This window comes from Gracilinanus agilis, chromosome 3, assembly GCF_016433145.1.
Source record: "Gracilinanus agilis isolate LMUSP501 chromosome 3, AgileGrace, whole genome shotgun sequence".
In the NCBI taxonomy this organism is placed as follows: Eukaryota; Metazoa; Chordata; class Mammalia; order Didelphimorphia; family Didelphidae; genus Gracilinanus; species Gracilinanus agilis.
The window spans coordinates 374,789,443-374,808,316 of record NC_058132.1 but is presented as its reverse complement, the minus strand read 5'-3'; the positions used below and the strand labels follow the sequence as shown (position 1 = coordinate 374,808,316).

At 34.1% G+C, this 18,874-nt stretch overlaps 1 protein-coding gene across 1 annotated transcript in view; it reads left to right on the top strand.

Annotated features, from left to right (window-relative positions):
- The window catches only part of BCLAF3 (BCLAF1 and THRAP3 family member 3), an 83,698-nt gene that overhangs the window by 43,236 nt on the left and 21,588 nt on the right, over positions 1-18,874 (top strand). Inside the window, exons 10-11 of the mRNA XM_044670135.1 lie at positions 4,583-4,698; positions 15,817-15,891. Coding sequence (XP_044526070.1) covers positions 4,583-4,698; positions 15,817-15,891 — 191 coding nt within the window. The remainder of the gene's footprint in view (positions 1-4,582; positions 4,699-15,816; positions 15,892-18,874) is intronic.

Below are 18,874 nucleotides of genomic sequence, written 5' to 3'. Positions count from 1 at the left end.
ATCAGTGAGGCCAGAGAGAGAAAAGGATTATGACAAGGTTGTGAAGGACTTTAAAAGCTAAACAGAAGAGCTTATATTTTATCTTAGAAACAGTAGCAAAGAAGCAGGGAGGTAGCTCAGTGGCTTGAGGGCCAGACCTGGAGGTGGGAGGTCCTGGGTTCAAATGTGGCCTCTGATACTTCCTGGCTGTGTGACCCCAGGCAAGTCAATTAACCCCCACTGCTTACCCCTTACTGTTCTTTTGTCTTGGAACCAATACACAGTATTGATTCTAAGATGGTGGGCAGGGGTTTAAAAAACAAACAAACAAACAAGGAGACACTCTGGAATTTATTGAATAGAGAAAGTGACTGATCTGCCCTTAAAGGGAATCATTTAAAACTTAATGTAGAAGAAGATAGACTGCAATGGAGAGACTAATTAGGAGGCTTTTGTGATTATTTAAGGAGATAATAAGAGTGTGAACTGAAGTTGTGGAGCAAAGGGGTGAGATCTGAGAGATATCCTGGAGATAGAAACAGCAATATTTAGCAACTGCCTGGGGTGAGAGAGAGAGGAAACCAGACAAATGGTAGTGTACTTTACAGAAATAGGGAAGATTTGAAAGAGGTGTGATTTTAGGGGAAAGATAATGAGTTCATTTTTTGACAAGTTAAGTTTGAATTTGTCTCTATGACATCTAGTTTGCAATGTGGTATTAGGCAATTGTTGAAGCAGGACTGAAACTCAAGAGAGATTGATACTTGATTGATGATCTGTCAATCATCTATAGAACCATGATAATTAAATCCAGAGAAGCTGATGAAGTCATCAAAAGAGACTGGAGAGAAAAGGGAGCCCAACACAGAGCCTTATGGAACACCCACAGTTGGGGAGAGTGTGTGATATGAATGACAGTTCAGTAAAGGATACTCTATACTTTGTTCTGGAATTCCATTTGCCACAATGAAGAAGCATGTCCAGTCTGAACGTCTTCTCTTCCTTCCCTCTTCTTGCCCTTGCTCAGCTCTGCTTTCCTCTAGGCCACACTCTCACTGACTGCTTTTTTTTGTTATCTATTCTTTTATACCGCTCTATCCACTGGGCCCATCAGCTTTGGTTTCATGTTTATTAGTTTTACTAAACTACTTTCTTCTCTTCCTCTTTCGCTTATCCTCTTTGTTACAAAGGATGCCTGACCTGGACAGGGTAATAATAGTAATCACTTATAGCCCTCGAAGTAGGGGTCGGCAACGTATGGCTCTCGAGCCATATCTGACTCTTTTGAGGGCCAGATATGGCTCTTTCTGCAGGAGCCATAAAGTCAAGTTTTTTTCAGGCACTGTACGGCTCTCATGAAATTACATTTTAAAAAATGTGGCGTTTATGGCTCTCATGGCCAAAAAGGTTGCTGACCCCTGCCTCAAAGGATAGCTAAGTATTACTGCACATTTATTATCTCATTTGATCAATACAATCCTGTGAGGCGTGATTTCTGCTATCATCATTTGTATTTTACAGATGGAGAAACTAAAGCCTAGGTAATTTGTCCAGGGTCACACAGCACTTGTATCAGAGGTAGTATTAAAAGTCAGGTCCTCCTGACCACTCCCATCTACTTCCTCAGGCTCACTCTTGGGTAATTTGATACAAAAGGTACCAATAAAATTTTTAAAGGAAACAAAAATGTAAACATCCTCAGATCAAAAATAGTTTCTCTTTTTGGCATCGTGTTCCCAGATCTTAGATGAGTGCCTGGAACATAATAGATGCTATATTGATATTTATAGGTCTTCACAGTTTTCCTTTGATTGGCCTACCTTTCCAGGTTTATTTTTATATATATATATTATTTCTCTTCATACACTGTGTATTCTAGCCAAATTGCCCTTCTTTTTCTGTTCCTTTGATATAACATTGTACTTCCTGTTTTCATGTTTTAGCATAGTTCTCATTCTTTGGAATGCAAATCTTCCTCATTTTACTCTCTTAAAATCTCTCAATCCCCTCAAAGGTCAAATTCAGTATCACCTCATCATACATGAGACCTTTCTTGATTTCATACTCAGCATTTACCTGTTTGAATTTAAAAATTGTTTTCCCCAACAAAACATAAGGCCCTTGGGAGCAAGAAATAGCACTGAGCATACTATAGGTAGGTAGGTAGATTGGGTGGATGAATATTTATTAAGTGCTTACAATGTCTAATCTGGGATAGAGTTCAAAGTTTCCTTTGGGAAGGAGATGAGTATGTGACTGGTGCAGAATCAGCCTGATTTGTGGTTAGTAGCTAAAAAGTGGAGCAGAATGCACTTAAATTATTCCTTGTTAATTGAGCTCATAATGCAGCTAAATCTCACACAGGCTGAATCAGTACTTTAAACACTGATTTACCTAACTGTTTCCAAAATCTTGGATTTAGTAGACGAATGTGGCCTAGGAAAAGTGGTGCTGTGGATAAAGTACTGGGCCTGGAGTCTGGAAGACTTGAGGTACTTAGTAGATGAGTGACTCTGGGCAAGTCACTATACCTCCGACTGCCTCTGTTTCCTCAGTTGTGAAATGTGAGGATCAAACAAGACAATTTTTGCTTTAAAAAAATTGTCACGGTACCTGGTATAATAAGAGTTTTGGATAAGAGAGATTATTTAGTGATAGTGGTCAAGAGAGTTTCTAGAAGTGACAACTGGGTGCGAAAAATATTTCAACTCCCCTACCATGACCAATGAGTGAACTGGGTATAAGAGAAAGTATAGCTAGTCCGGGAAAGGTTCAGGGGAGAAGCATTGTTGTTTAGACAGAGCCATGTATTAATGAGGGTCAGAAAAATGGAAGTAATGAGAAAGAGGTTTAAGAAGAAAAGTTAGCTTATTGTGTAGGCATTTTATAGTGCATGGTGGAAAGGGGAGACAAATCTAGAGTGAGACATTGGTGAAGGTAGATAAGAATCTGCAACTGAGGATTTATCAGTGGGATGAATTGTGTGCAAGAGGATTTTAGAGTATGCTAACATTTAGCAGTGAGTCCAGGTAAAGCATTAATTGTTGGATAGTGATTGATTATGAGGTATGAGATTATTTTCTTCAAAGTATGCCTTGAGGTTCAGTCTTTCTGGCATGTGTTGTGCCTCAGTAGATCCAAGAAAACCCACCTCATAGTAGGCAGAGGTAGAAGAGCCCTGCCAGGAGGCAAAGATGCCTTCCTTGTTCTAAAGAAAGCCCTTGGTGGGGACTGTGGGTGGAGTCAGGAGATGAAAGAGGTCTGGTACAGCCTACCACTCCCTGGAATACCAGTGTTGACCTGGGAAGCCAGAATGTGCTCTTGGGTAACAGGTGCTCTTGGTGGTTAGGAATCCTCTTCTTTTTGAGGTTGTCTCACTATGATAACCACCCACATATTACGTAACTATTAAATGGCTAACCAATATTATATAATAAAACTTGTAGATATCTTCACACTATGTAGAGGGCTACATTGAGACCTATAGCAAGTCATCTTCTATTCCCTGGAAAAACAGGAATAAGAATGTTGAGTTGATTTGGAGCTCACCAGCTGACCTTGAGGATAGTCTTTACAGCAGTCTATTCTTGACCTTACATTTATATCATATCCTGGTTCATCAGTTCATCTTCTCATTTCATCTTTTTAATCTTACTCTTATCTTTTTGCTTCCTTTGTCACCTTATATTTGCAAAGAAAGTACTTTTCTTAGCCCTCTAGAATCCTAAACCAAAACTTAAATATTCTTGAACAAGTTCTCAGAATGTCTATTAGCTGTCTTCCATCTGAATAATTTCCTATCCTTCAGAAGGCTCTTTGATCCCATTGATGGTAAAATATCAGTATTGAGGCAGCTAGGTGTCTCAGTGGATAGAGTGCCAGCAGGTCTTGGGTTCAAATGTGGCCTTAGACAAAATTCTGCTGTACATAACCAAGAGGATGAAAAAGTAATAAGAAAAAATGTTGTCAGCACCCATAAAAAAATATGAAAATCTATACACCAAAACTCATGTGCTTTTCTTAGAACCCTTTATGCTGTCATAGAGAGCTTATTTACTCTCATTTGACAAAAAATCCTAAAAAACTAGGGCGAGGAGATGGGGCTACTAGTGGTTGAAATCCTACTACCTGAAGCAAATCTTGACAGGCTGATAATGAGGAAAGAGAAAACTAAAAATCTCAGCCATCTTAGGATATTTAATATAGTTGTGAACAACTCTTGGCAGCTCCTGAGGTTTCAGTCATTGTTTTATCAAGGATCAAAATTGATATCCATAAGCCTAATCTTGAGTCCTCAAAAAAGGGTTACATTTTTGTTCAGCATCTTAAAAAGTCAGAAAAATTTTAGGAATGTTAGAAAGATTTTCATCAAAAATGGCCAAGATTAAGAACTTGATGTTTGATTTTTTTTTTAACTTCTGAAAAGTTAACTTTGCCCAGTATGGTTCATTGATTACATGTTTATTAAACTCTTGTGGTTATTTCAGAAAAGTAAGGTATTATATTAAATTATGAACATCTCTAACATATCCTACTTTTGAAGATGAGTAAAATTGTTTTGAAAAAAGTTTAACATTTTTTTTTCTTTCTTTCATTTGACCAGGAATGATCAGAACTCCAGTTTTTCAAAATTTCAGAATATTCATACAGGTGGATTTCAGAAACCTATAAGATTTATTAAACCATACTTCAGGAAATTTATTAGAAAACCTTACAAGGTAAGAAAACAAAAAGCAAAAAGGTTGTTTTTTTAATCATTCAAAACTCACTTCCATATTGATCATTGTTGTCATAAGAGCACACTCATATAAAACCAAAGCTCCCAAATAAAACCATAAATAAATCGATGTGAAAGATTTTATGCTTTGGTCCACATCCATCTAACTTCAATAATTCTTTTTCTGAAGGTAGATAGCATTCCCCATCACAAATCTTTTAGGATATTCCCAGTTCATTGCATTGCTAAGAGTAGCCAAGTTTTCACAATCGATCATCACAGTACAGTATTGTTGTTACTGGGTAAAATATTCTTCCAATTTTGCTTAGTTTCACTCTGCATCAGTATATATTTCCAGTAAAATATTAAATAATAGAGTTGATAATGGGCATCCTTGCTTCACTCCTGATCTTATTGGGAAGATGTCAAACTTATTCCCATTGCAGATGATACTTGCAGATGAAGGTTTTAGGTAGATACTACTTACTATTTTAAGGAATGACCCATTTATACCTGTGGGTGTTTTTAATAGAAATTGGTGATATATTTTATTGAAGGCTTTTTTGCATCTATTGAGATAATCATGTGATTTCAATTAGTTTGGTTATTGATGTGGCCAATTATGCTGATAGTTTTCCTAATATTAAACCAATCCTGCGTTCCTGGTGTAAAGCAGATCCTTCCTGATCATTGTGGATGATACTTGTGATATATTACTGTAATCTCCTTGCTAGTATTTTATTTAAAATTTTTGCATCTATATTCATTAATGAAATTGGTCCATAATTTTCTTTCTTTGTTTGCTCTTCCTGGCTTAGGTAACAGTACCATATTTGTGTCATAAAAAATTTTGGTAGGGTTCCTTCTCTGCCTATTTTTCCAAATAGTTTATGTAGTTTGAGGATTAATTGTTCTCTAAATGTTTGATAAAATTCACTTGTGAATCCATCTGGTCCTGAGAATTTTTTACTTAGGGAGTTCATTGATGGTTTGTTCATTTTCTTTTTCTGAGATGAGATTATTTATTCTATTTCTATTTTTGTAATATTCATCCATTTCATTTAGATTGTCAGATTTATTGGCATATAATTGGGCAAAATTGAGCAAAAAAAATCCTAATGTTTGTTTTAATTTTCACTGCATTGGTGGTGATTTCATCCTTTTTTCATTTTCGATACTAATTATTTGATTTTCTCCTTCCTTCCTTCCTTCCTTCCTTCCTTCCTTCCTTCCTTCCTTCCTTCCTTCCTCTTTTTCAGCCATTCTCAAATTCATAGGCATAGATCTTGTTTCCGTTTTTTTGCTACAACAAAGAAAAGTACTGACATAAATATACTTCAATGTATATGGAACCTTACTTTTTAATAATGAACTTTTCCCCCCACATTGCAAATTGTTATTTAGAATGATTTGACTAATTCACAGCCCCACCAACAGTATTGTATTGTCACTCTTTTTTATTAAATTTTTTAAAAAATTAAATTTGTCAGTATTTAATTTTCTTTTTCTTCTTAACCCTCTCTCCTTCCCCCCTCCCCCACAACTGAGAAGGCAAGAAAAACAAAGCCCTACATAGAGACATAGAGTCACAAAACAAATTTTATCTTAGCTGTGCCCGATATAAAAGGGGGGGAGAAAAAATGTTTTGATCTATACTCAGAATCTACCACTTCTTTTTCTCTAGATGGATAGCATGTTTCATTATGAGTTCTTGATAATTAGTTGAAGATGTTCAGAATTAAATATTGTTGATGGAGTTTGTCTTGATATACAGTGTAAAATGTTAACAAATTCTACCCAAACTGCTTTCTAGTTTTCCCAGAAGATTTTGTAAAATAGTCCTTTCTATGTAATTTGGATATCATACTTTTACTTGATGCAAAGATTTTTTCCCACCTTTTACCACTCTAACTTTAACTCCATAAATTTTATTTGTTCAAAAGCCTTCCAATCTTATGTCATCAAAAGTATCCATTTTATTTCCTGTGGTCCTCTTAATTCCTTGATTAGGCAAAAAAATTCTTCTATATATAGTTGTGAAGGGAACTCCAATTTTGCTGCTCTAATTCATTTATAATATGGTTTTTTACATTGACAGTAGATATAGGTATTTCTTTGGAACTTAGTGTGATACATACATACATAGATACACAGTATGGTATAGTAATCTTAACCTATTTTCTGCCAGACTGCTTTCTGGTTTTCTTTGAAGATTTTATTGAATAATAAGCCTTTTCCTCAGTAGTTGAGATCTTATGATTTATTGAGTCATATTCACTTGCTTCCAAGTCTTGTGTTCGTAGTCTTTCCCACTACTCAGTTTTCTGGTTTTTTGACCAGTATCAAATAGTTATTATTGATTACTATCTTTTAGCTTAATTTGAAATCTGATGCTCCTTTCCTAGTTTCTTTCATTATTTTCTTTGATATTCTTGAGAGTATGCTCCCCCAGATGACTTGTATTTCTTGTAGTTCTCAAAAGAAACTCTTTGTAGTTTGATTCACATGACCCTAAATAAGTGAGCAAATTTAGTTCATTGCCATTTTTGTTGTATTGAATCAGCACTACCATGAACAGTTAATATCTGCAGTTATTTATGTAAGTGTTTTCCAGTTGTCATGAAATTCCTATGTGTAAACACACAAAAGCCACTTATATATTTAACATGTGCAATACTTGTGGTTTTTTTTATGGAATTCCTCTTCCTATCTTTTACAGCTGGTAATTTTTGTTGTTCATGTGTTAAAAGGCTGATTATTTATTTGTTAAACTCTTTATATTTTGCTAACATTATTTTTTTTTAAACCCATATACTTCGGTGCATTGTCTCATAGGTGGAAGGTTGGTAAGGGTGGGCAATGGGGGTCAAGTGACTTGCCCAGGGTCACACAGCTGGGAAGTGGCTGAGGCCGGGCTTGAACCCAGGACCTCCTGTCTCTAGGCCTGACTCTCACTCCACTGAGCTACCCAGCTGCCCCACATTTATTATTTAATTTAATTTTATGTGACTCTAGGATGGACCTTCATGCCATCTAGAAAAAAAAGATAATTTTATTTCTTTTTGTCTGTGTTTACTTCCACAACATCTTCTCTTATTACTATAATTTTCATTTCTAAAAAGATACAAAACAGTTGTGATGAAAATGAGCAAACTAGCTTAATAAATTTTGATACTTAAAAGCCTCAAATATTTCTCCTTTAAATAGATTAACTCTTATTTTATTTAGATCTTTTTTTCTCTTATTAAGGAAGGATCCATTTACACTATTTTTGTGTATACAATATGTATTTTTCAACAGCATCATATTTTTTTAAATATGAGTCTATATCTGCCTTTTTTAAAAATTACTATAATAATATAAAGTATATTACATTTTATAGCTTTCCTTATTGAACCAACAGTGCTTTTATTGCAAATACTATTTGATAACTATATATTATCTTTTTAACATATTACTATGGCCTTTTTCCTAATATTGTATTTGGGATCTTTGTATTGAGATTCATTAGTCAGTAGTTTTCTTTCTTTTTTTCATGCAATGAAGTTGGCAGGATCTTTAAATTTTCCAATTTCTGCAAATAGTTATATAATCATGGAATTCATTATTTGGATTTTTAAATGAAATTCACTTGTAAATACATCTCCTTCCAAGTTGTTTCTTTTTCCCTTTGTGAGTTCATTTGTGCTGTGATCAATTTTTCTCTCTTTTGTTGGTTTATTTAAATTCCCTACATTTGATGATTTTGGTACTCATGTTTTATCATTATATGTTTATCTATTTAATTAAAATTAGTGTTAATTTTGTTAGGATGCAGTTGGTCAAAATTGTGTATAATAATTTCCTTCATTGTGAGTTTTGATACTGGCTCTTTGATTTTCTTTTTTATGGGAGTAGTTAAAAGTTTTAGCTATTTAATTATTTTCCCTCCCAAAACAGCACTTAGATTTTTTGGTTCAATAATTTTGTTTTGCTTTTGATTCCCTTTTTTTTCCCCAGAAAACCCTTACCTTCCTTCTTGGAGTCAATACTGTGTACTGGCTCCAAGGCAGTAGGAATGGTAAGGGCTAGGCAATGGGGGTTAAGTGATTTGCCCAGGGTCACACAGCAGGGAAGAGTCTAAGACCAGATTTAAGGACCTCCCCATAAATCCAGTGAGCTACCCCATTGCCCATTTGATACCCCCTTTAAAAAGTTTTTTTTTAGTTGGGTTTTTTTATTTGTTGCTTTTCTATAATTTTTTAATTACATGCCTAATTCATTGATCTAGTTTTTTATTTGTGAAAATGTTTAAGAGTATAAATTTTCCTCTAAGAACGACTGTATCCCAAAATTTTTGGTATATTGTTTTATTGTTGAAATATACTTTTATACAATTTTATCTATTGTTTGTATGATTTATTTTTTGACCCACTTATTCTTTAGTAATACAGTATTAAAGTATTCCATTGTTTGGAACTATTCTTCAAGCCCCATTTTATCACTTAATTTGTATTTAAGATTCTCATGTCCAATTTCACATGGTCAATTCTTATAATAGTGCTATATATAGTTGTAATGCTCTTTTTTATTTCTGTTCATTAATGGTCAGGTTTATCATATCTAACTTTTCTAAAGTTCTATTCAGATCCTAACTTCTTTGTTTTGTTCTGTTTTATTTATGTAGTTAATTATATTTTCCCTTAAACATTTAGATGCCATTTTTTCAGCATATTGATCCATTATTAATGGTGCTTTTAAACATAATATAGGTTTTCTTTTCTTTTCATCTTGTCTGTTTTCACTATTGCTTTTTTTGAAACCATGATTGCTACTTCAGCTTTTTTTTTAATTTGTTTTATGAGTTCACTTGAAGCTAACAGATTTTGCTCCAGACCCTCATTTATTTAAAGTACCTTAAATTTTTTTTTTTTAATTCAGAATCTACTAAAAATTAAACAGTCAATTTCATACACAAAACAGAATGGAAGAAGATTATATGTGCAACTGCATGTCTGTTATGATGTATAGCTATAGCTTTCTTTAGTTTTTAAATGATCATAAATTCAACCAAATAGCTTTCAGAGCAGCTTTACATATCTGATTCTTTCTGGCCTTGCCTATTCTCCTGTATATTAAAAAATTGTTTCAGTGACACTCTTCTTTTTTAGTTTTCTTTTCTTTTTTAAAATTTTTCTTGGTTACGGCGTTGCCATTGCCATTTCCTTTCTCTCTCTCACATTGCCAATGGAGGAAAAGGGGAGGGAGAAAACTTCTACAAAGCCTTCATAATAGATAAACAAGGTCAAACAACAAACTCTTATCTTGATTGTATTTGAAAATGTACGTTATTTTATTTCTGGAGTCCCTTGCCTCTCTATCAAGACTAGAGATGTGGGTAGTTTGTTCATCATCACTTCTCCAGATCATGGTTGATCTTTGCATTGATTAGAGTTCTTAAGTCTTAAAATTGGTTTACTTTCTAATGCTCTATAAAATTTTCTGGTTCTGCTCACTTCACTCTAAATTTCTCTGAATCCTTTTTCATAATTTCTTACACCATTCCTCATTTTAAACTCTTGGCTAGTCTTTATTTTTCAAGTGTATTTAATTTAATTTATTTTATTTTTCCAAATATATATTTTTTTACTTTGAATATTTTCCCATAGTTAACATTTCATGTTATTTCCCTCTTCCTCAAACCTTCCCATCCCTGACGCACAATTCCACTAGGTTTTACATGTATCATTGATTAAGACGCAATTCCATATTATTGATGGACTAGAGTTATTGTTTTGTACTACTGCTTTGTAGTACAGTTTAAGATCTGGTACTGCTAGGCCACCTTCCTTCATATTTTTTTTTTTCATTATTTCCCTTGATCTTCTTGGTCTTTTGTTCTTCTAAATGAACTTTGTTATAGTTTTTTCTAATTCAGTAAAAAAGTTTTTTGGTATTTTGATAGGTTTAGCACTAAATAAGTAAATTAATTTGGGTAGGATGGTCATTTTTATTATGTTAGCTTGTCCTACCCACAAGCAGACAATGTTTTTCCAATTGTTTAAGATCTAGTTTTAATTGTGTGGAAAGGGTTTTGTAGTTGTGTTCATATAATTCCTGTGTTTGTCTTGGCAGATAGATTCCCAAGTATTTTGTATTGTCTGGGGTGATTTTTAAATGGAATTTCACTCTCTAACTTTTGCTGCTGTGATGTGTTGGAAATATAGAGAAATGCTGATGATTTATGTGCGTTTATTTTGCATCCTGCAACTTTGCTAAAGTTGTTGATTATTTCCACTAGCTTTTTAGTTGATTCTCTAGGATTTTTTAAGTATACCATCATATCATCTGCAAAGAGTGATAGCTTGATCTCCTCATTGCCTATTTTAATACCTTCAATTTCTTTTTCTTCTCTAATTACTACTGCTAGTGCTTCTAGTACAATGTTAAATAATAGAGGTGACAATTGGCATCCTTGTTTCACTCCTGATCTTATTGGGAATGCTTCTAATTTATTCACGTTGCAGATGATGTTTGTTGATTGTTTTAGATATATACTGTTTATTATTTTTAAGAAAACCCCTTCTATTCCTATACTTTCTAGTGTTTTCAATAGGAATGGGTGTTGTATTTTGTCAAAGGCTTTTTCAGCATCTATTGAGATAATCATGTGATTTTTGTTGGTTTGCTCATTGATATCATCAATTATGTGAATGGTTTTCCTAATATTGAACCATTCTTGCATTCCTGGTATAAATCCCACCTGATCTGTTGGCCAGAAAGGAAGGGATCTGTTTTTATTTGAATTTGCAGTGACTGTGGATTTTTATATAACCATCTTAAGCAGAAACTTTTTAAAATTCATTTTAACAGTCAGTTTAGTGTAATGCATTTTGTGTTCTGCAGAAAAGACTAAATGTAGGAACTGCTAGGTGACTCAGACCTGGAGTAGAGAAGAGTTGGGTTCAGATTTGGCCTCAGATACTTCCTATGTGATCCTGGGCAAGTCAGTTAACCTCATTTGCCTATCCTTTACCCTTCTGTCTTAAAGTTTTTTTTCTTAAAGATTAAATTTTAGAAACTTCCAAACTATTAATGAAAGTATTCATGTATTAAAGGAAGCCTATAGCTTTATATGAATATGCATATTTGATCTTTCTTGCAATGTTTTCTTCTTAAAATGTGAACCTGACAGACATCATTAAGCAAGAACATTTCCATGTACAAAGAATAGAAAAAGAATCGTGTATGAAGCTGAATGTCTAATATATAAAACATGCATTTTTCTTAATTATTTATAAATAAGATTTTGTTATAAATTTAAAGAAATTCTTAAATTATTCTTTGTTTACAGAGGGGAAGGCTAGAGATTTGCTTTTCCTTTAAAGAAAAAATATATCGAGTCATTTAAGTAAAGTACTACAAAATCATAAACTGATTTGCCCACATATATAACAATATGAAGATAGTGCAGAAGAAAGATAGAAACAGTTGAAATCAGAACTATGGTTCATATCCCACCTTTTTTTCTTCACTACCTTTGTGATTTCTGGCAGGTCTCTTAAATCTCTCTGTGTCTAAGCATTCTCATCTTTAAAGTGAGAATTTTGAATTAGATCATTTCGTTGGTCTCTTTTAGCTCACTATGACCCTACAAGATGGAGATGCCACTGACACTAAAAGCAATTAACATTTAGGATAATGGGATTTAGAGATTAAAAAAAAACCTTATAGCTCCATTCCATTTTACAAAAGAGGAAATCTAGGCCATGAGGGGTGAAGTGACTTATCTCTAAGTTCACACAGATTTGAATCCAGGTTTTTTCCCCAAGTTCAGATCTCTCTTTGTTGCACTCTTCTGTGCCACTAAATAAATTCATCCAAAAATCTACACCTACCCCTCAGCCCTCCCCCCCCCCCCTTTGGAATTTACACACTATTTGCTAACTAAATTATTTGATCTTAATCTTTCCTTATTCTATCTTGTCCTTAACTCTCTTCTTTACCCTTCAAATTCTTTCCTCTTACACTGGCTACAGTCTCCCTCTTTCCCTATCCCCACTCATTGGTGAATCAGTCTAGTTCTATACTTATTCTTCCTGGGTTTTGAGTCTTCCTTGTCGGATTGTTGATAACACTTCTCCAAATTCCTGCCTTGGATTATATCCACCTCCTTTGCTCCTGAACAGAGCTGGATAAAATCACAAAACCCTTCTGAGTGGGTTTCCTGCAAATGTTGTCTAATCTGAATTGGGCTCTCTGTGAAGCAATTCTATCCTTTTACACCTCCATAATTGATTCATTATTCTACTCAGCAGCAGTGTTGATAAACCTTTTCATCCTTGTTTCAGAGTCCCATGGCACTTCTTTTCACTCTCTCAGCTGAGGAAAGTTGCATCATGATTCATTGAGGCTATGCTCCATGAATTGGACTTTTTGCTAACTCAACCCAGGAAGCATTTATTAAGCCCCATACTATGTGCCATCTCAGATACTGTGCCAAATACTGCAAATATAAATTTTTTAAAAGGCAGTCCCTGCCCTTAAGGAGCTTAAATTCTAAAGGAGGAAGAGAACCCATAAAAGGAATATAAAAGGAATGGGGTAGCGTCTAGGGTAGAGTCTAGGAAAGGAATGAAACATGGCCGAGATTGCTAGAGGAACTGAACTATCAATGGAAGGGACTAGCCAAGGGTTGAGTAGAGGGACCTTCCAAAGTAAGAAGTCTGGAGAATCAGGATCTGTGCCCTCTGAGAGGACAACCCACTTCTTGTATCCTTGATCTTCTCTAGCAGAGATTGCCTATTCTCTAATGTGATGATCTTTAAATAGTTAGATAAAATGACCTTTTCTCAGTCCTCATCCTTTTTGGCCTCTGCAACTTGTGACTCTGGTGACCAACCTTGATGTCCTTGATCTCTTCTTTCTTTTAGTCTTTTACCCCGTCTCCTGTCATTAGATGACTCAGTTGCTACAATGCTATTTGAATTTGGGGAGACCCCACTGTGTAGCCTTCGGAGCCTGTTTTCTCATCCCTAAAATGGGGATAATACTATCATTTCCCTCTCAGGATTGTTTTTAGGATAGAGCAGAATGATATAAATAATTCATAAATCTTGAGTTGTCTAGGTGTCATAGTGGATAGAGTACTGAGCCAGGAATCAGGAAGACTTCAATTCAAATCTGGTCTTAGGAACTGGTATTTAATAAATACTTGTTCTTTTCCATTTTTTCTCAGTCTCCTTTGCTGAATCTTTACCCATGCTGTGCCTACTAACCAGTAACAACAAATGATCCCCAAGACTGTCAGGGGTCTTCTTTTTACTTCTGTTCTTTTTTATTTACTTATCTCTGTAGCACCTGTGATTTCTGTTATCCCTGTATCAATAGTTCTCAGATTTCTGTGTTTCCCAAATTCTTTTGCTGAGCTATGGTCACATATTACTAACTGTCTTTTAAACCTGTAGGATTCGACATTCTTAGGCCTCTCAAACACAGCATATCCTGAAGTATCATCCTGCCCCTCACAGTCTCTTCTCTCTTGAACTTTTGAAATTTCAGAAACATTTTTCCTCCTTTTTTTTTTTTTTTTTTTTTTTTTTTTGTGATCTTCCTTTGTATGATGGAGTTAATTGAAATAATTCAACTCATTCCAACAGAGAAGAGAAGGGAGAATAAGTAATACCTGTAACTTGAATTTAAAGACTTAGATTACTTCTTGGGAAGTATATTTAGGAATCAAATATTATATGGATGCATGAATATAGTTTGCTTATATTGCTGATATTTTTTTTCTACTAATACAAGATTGCCTTTATTTGGGATGGTACTGTTGTGTTTTGGCGTTTTTCTGCAGTGGAATTGGTAAATTAGTCTATTATATAATAATACTCATTTCAAATAAAGAAAATTTTTTGATTCCATGAGTAAAGAAGTAATATTTATAGAAAAAGCACCGAGTTTTAGTTCTGCCTTTGCTCTGGGTAATTAACCACTTATCCTCTGAGACTTTTTCCTTACCCATAAATGGGCATAATATTTATATTACCAATTTTATTTTACCTTTTAGAAATTTAAAAAATTCAAAACTTAATGGATGCCAAATAAAACCAGTATTTCCATATATTAAAATGGAAGGAGAAGAATATACATGCTACTGCCAATTTCTTTTTTAGAGCTCATGTTTCTTTTAAAATATATAATAAACTCAAAATATAATAATGCATATAATTAATAAGCAAAACAAATTCCCACATTAGCCATGTCCAAAAACACATCTATTTCATTCTGTCTTTCAAGTTTGTCACTTATCTTTGAGGAGGTAAGCAGCATGTGCTCCACTATTAATTCCTTGTTATTGGGCAATGAATTCTTAATTTCTTTCAGAGTTGTTTTTCTTTACAGTGTTGTTAATTTTTTACCCTCCAGCTCTGCCCACTTCCTTCCATATCAGTTCATATAAATCTTTCCTGGTTTCCCTGAAACAGTCCTTTTCATCATTTCTTATTAAACAACAGTAATTCCTTATGTTTGGATGGCATAATTTGTTAGCCATTCCTCAAAGAATGCCCCTCCCCATAGTGTATACTATTTTATTAGTGTGCTTTGAAGAAAATAACTTTTTAATTTAAAAAAGTCACCATAAATTAATTATAAGGTGCCATTGTATGAATGGACTAGATGGTCACAGAGGTACCTTCTGCCTCTCATATCTTCTTATAGTTGCTCTCATATCTTCTTATAGTTGAATTTGCAAAAGATTTGAGACATTTGACTGCCTGAGTTATACAATCCTTTGTTAATGTAATGGTCTAGAGAGTTGGCTTCAAGAAAATTAATACCTTATCTGGAGTTATTTGTCATAGAGTTTTGTTGCTGTTCTGGTTGTGTGATAATCAAATATTTTCCACTTTTGAAGTATGCCAAATTTATTAGATGATGTATTACCATTTGAAGGGGAATCTAGTTCATGATAGCCATGTTGAGTGTGGGATATCTTTGTGTGAGGATGCAAGGATACCTATTTTTGTTGTTGTTCCTAAAATGATAAATATGCTATATTAGATAATTTGTGGTCAAAATAAACAAAAAAAGCACAGCACAGTACGTTTGCTTTTTTTCCCCTCCTATTCATAATGCATATTATACCTCAAAAACAAAAGACATTGTTAATGACAGACCATTTGGAATTAGAGACAATCTTCAAAAACACAGGAAACTTTAGAAAATCTTTTAAGGTATTGCTTATAAGTTTATACTAAGTTTCAGTTTGGCCTGTGAAATTATTCTATAAAGTATAGTTTTCTGGATACATATTTTATTTCCAATGTTAACGTGTGGCAAGTGCTTTGTGTGATGTCCAGTCAACTGGAAAATTATCTTTTAGGATCCTTGAACCTGTATTATTTATACTTAGTAAATTATCTCAAGATGACTTTGAAGTACAGATAAAAATTACCAAATGCAACATAATCTTCTGTACAGTATATGTTAAAAGATATTTTATTAGAATTATTTGAAAATGATCCTTTTTTGCTTGGTGTAGTAGCTTACCTTTAATCAAATTGTTTAAATTGATATTAAAGTTCTATTTATATTTCTCAATGATTACTCTGGGTTCTCATAAGCAAAACCTATAAGAGAGTACTACTAGTACTAGATGGTTTTACCAACCAAGTCATATTTCAAGAATGAAACTGACTGAGGATAAAAGTCATCACCTGAAGGTTGGACACCAATAATGTATTTTTTCAGCTATAGAAATTTATACATACCACTTCCAAATTATAAAGGATATTATCTGCTTTGTTGGAAGGAATATCTACTGTACACTTGTTGAATGCACAGTTCCTGAAATTTTTATATTTTTAATTAACCAGAACATTCCATTCCCATATTATTTTATCTTTTTTCTTTCCCTGCTTTTTTGTAGACAAGAACGGAAAGAAGCTGTCTGAAAGTCTTATGTTAGAACAGATCTGGCCGTCTGGATGATATGAGTGATGATTTCTCTTAGCTGACAAGTACAGTACTCAAGGGATTTTTGATCCCTGGTGATTCCTGCTGTTTGTACTTGTTCACAAGAATATGTACTTTATTTTTTAGTCATTAACTGTTTTTTAGGCCTACCTATGGCTCTTAATGATTTTCATCCTCTCTGTATTGAGATTTTGAAAGATTTTTTTCCAAAATTAACAAAGTATTTTCTTTATTTGAACACTTGCTTAAAATTTCATAATATTCTATATAATGATTTAATATTGCACAGTTCTTTCATTGTAAAACAAAGTGGGGAGAATTCATAAAATAAAGCATTCTTCCCCATGTGGACCAGTCAGAATCAGATACTAGTTCACTCATCAGGTTATTTACAGAAAATCTCAATGTATACATCGTTATTCTAACTGTGATGCAGAAAGTTTGAGGCATATTATAAATTAATTATAGTAGGAACTATAGTAAACCAAAAGCCTTCATTGAGACTCATATAGTTAGCCCTAACAAAACGGAAAGAATTTAACTTAATTTAAGCACATTTTGAAAACTCAAGTCCCTCAGATTACTTAGTGTTCATTCATGTTTCTAAAATAAGATGTCTAACTATGAGAGACCTATGAGAAAGAACACTATCCACATTCAGAGGAAGAACTGTGGGAGGAGAAACATAGAAGAAAAACAACTGCCTGATCACATGAGAGGATGGGGATATAATTAGGGATATTGACTCAAAATGAGCACCCTAGCACAAATATCAATAATATGGAAATAGGTCTTGATCAATTACACATGTAAAACCCAATGGAATTGTGCGTCAGCTATGGGAGGAGAGGGAGGGATAGAACATGAATCCTATAATCACGGAAAAATGCCTGAATTAATTAAATAAATAAAAGTTAAAAAACAAAATAAAAGTCAGTTACCAACCTCCAAAATAAAATAAGATGTCTAATTTTTATGGTGGCATGGTGGTTTATCAGTTGTCTTAAAGGAAATTTGAAATTATGGCAAGAACTCATAAATTTGGCATTTGGCAAGCACTAGTCTATAGAAGGGTAAAGACCTGATTAAATGATTATAGATTTGGCTGTGTTACTTGGCCACTGCTACTACCCATAGAAACATTCCTTCATTCAGTAAAGTTAGCATTATACAGTTTAGAGAACTTTGGATTTTGGACCAGAAATGAGCTTGAGTCCCAGCTGACATACAGCTAGGTAACAATAAGTAAATTACTTAGCATCTCTGGGACTTAGCTTCCTCATCTGTAAAATGAAGAAGGTGGAGAAGCCCCCAAATCTCTTCTATTTCTAGACACATAGTCCTCTAAAGCATTCTTTTTTTCTTAGCCACTGTTTCCTCATCTTTTCAAATAGAGGAGAAAATTTTAAACTATCTACCTCACCAACAGTATTGTTTAGAAAGTGGTTGGTAAATCTCAAGGTGTTTCACTAATGTCAACTATTTCTGTGTGTGGTGCAAATCAAATGGCCTTTTCTAAGTCCTCTGATGAGGTCAAAGAAATGTTACAGTCTGACCCATTGAGAAAAGAGCCATGAATAAATGTTGGGGTCTGACCCAGAGAGAAAGGAGCCACACATAATTTTTACAGAGACACCTCTGTGTTCTGCTGAAGGCCACAGCAAAGCTGTTTATGCAAGCATCAGGTAGGATATTTGGGAATGAATTATGGCCCCTGGAATTGTTTGGGTTTGTAGAGGAGCCCTAGAAATGTTTTGGGTAATGCTTTTACATAAAAAGTATTCTGTGGGAAAGAAATGCCTCCTAAATGTGATAATGCTTAGCGCTCTACTCTATAAAAAATCTTTCTCATATCCATAATAAATGGAGTCTATGCAAAACCCCCATTGGGTCCCTACTTTTTATCTTGGTGTCAGAACCCTGGCATTATCAGTCCTCAAAGTTCTTGATCTCTCTGCAGCCTGTTGGAACACCACTCTCCTAGTTCTTCTCCTACCTGACTCTTCCTCTCAGTCTCCTTTGCTGGATTTCCATCCAGGTCACACCTGCTAAACTAGGGTGATCTACAAAGCTCTGTCCTGGGTCCTTTTTTCTTATCTCTATATTCTGTTTCAATTGAGGATTTCATCATTTTGTATGGATTCAGTATCTTGACTATGCTGCTGATTCTCAAATATACTTATCCAGTCCTAACCTCTTTACTGACCTCTAATCTTGGCA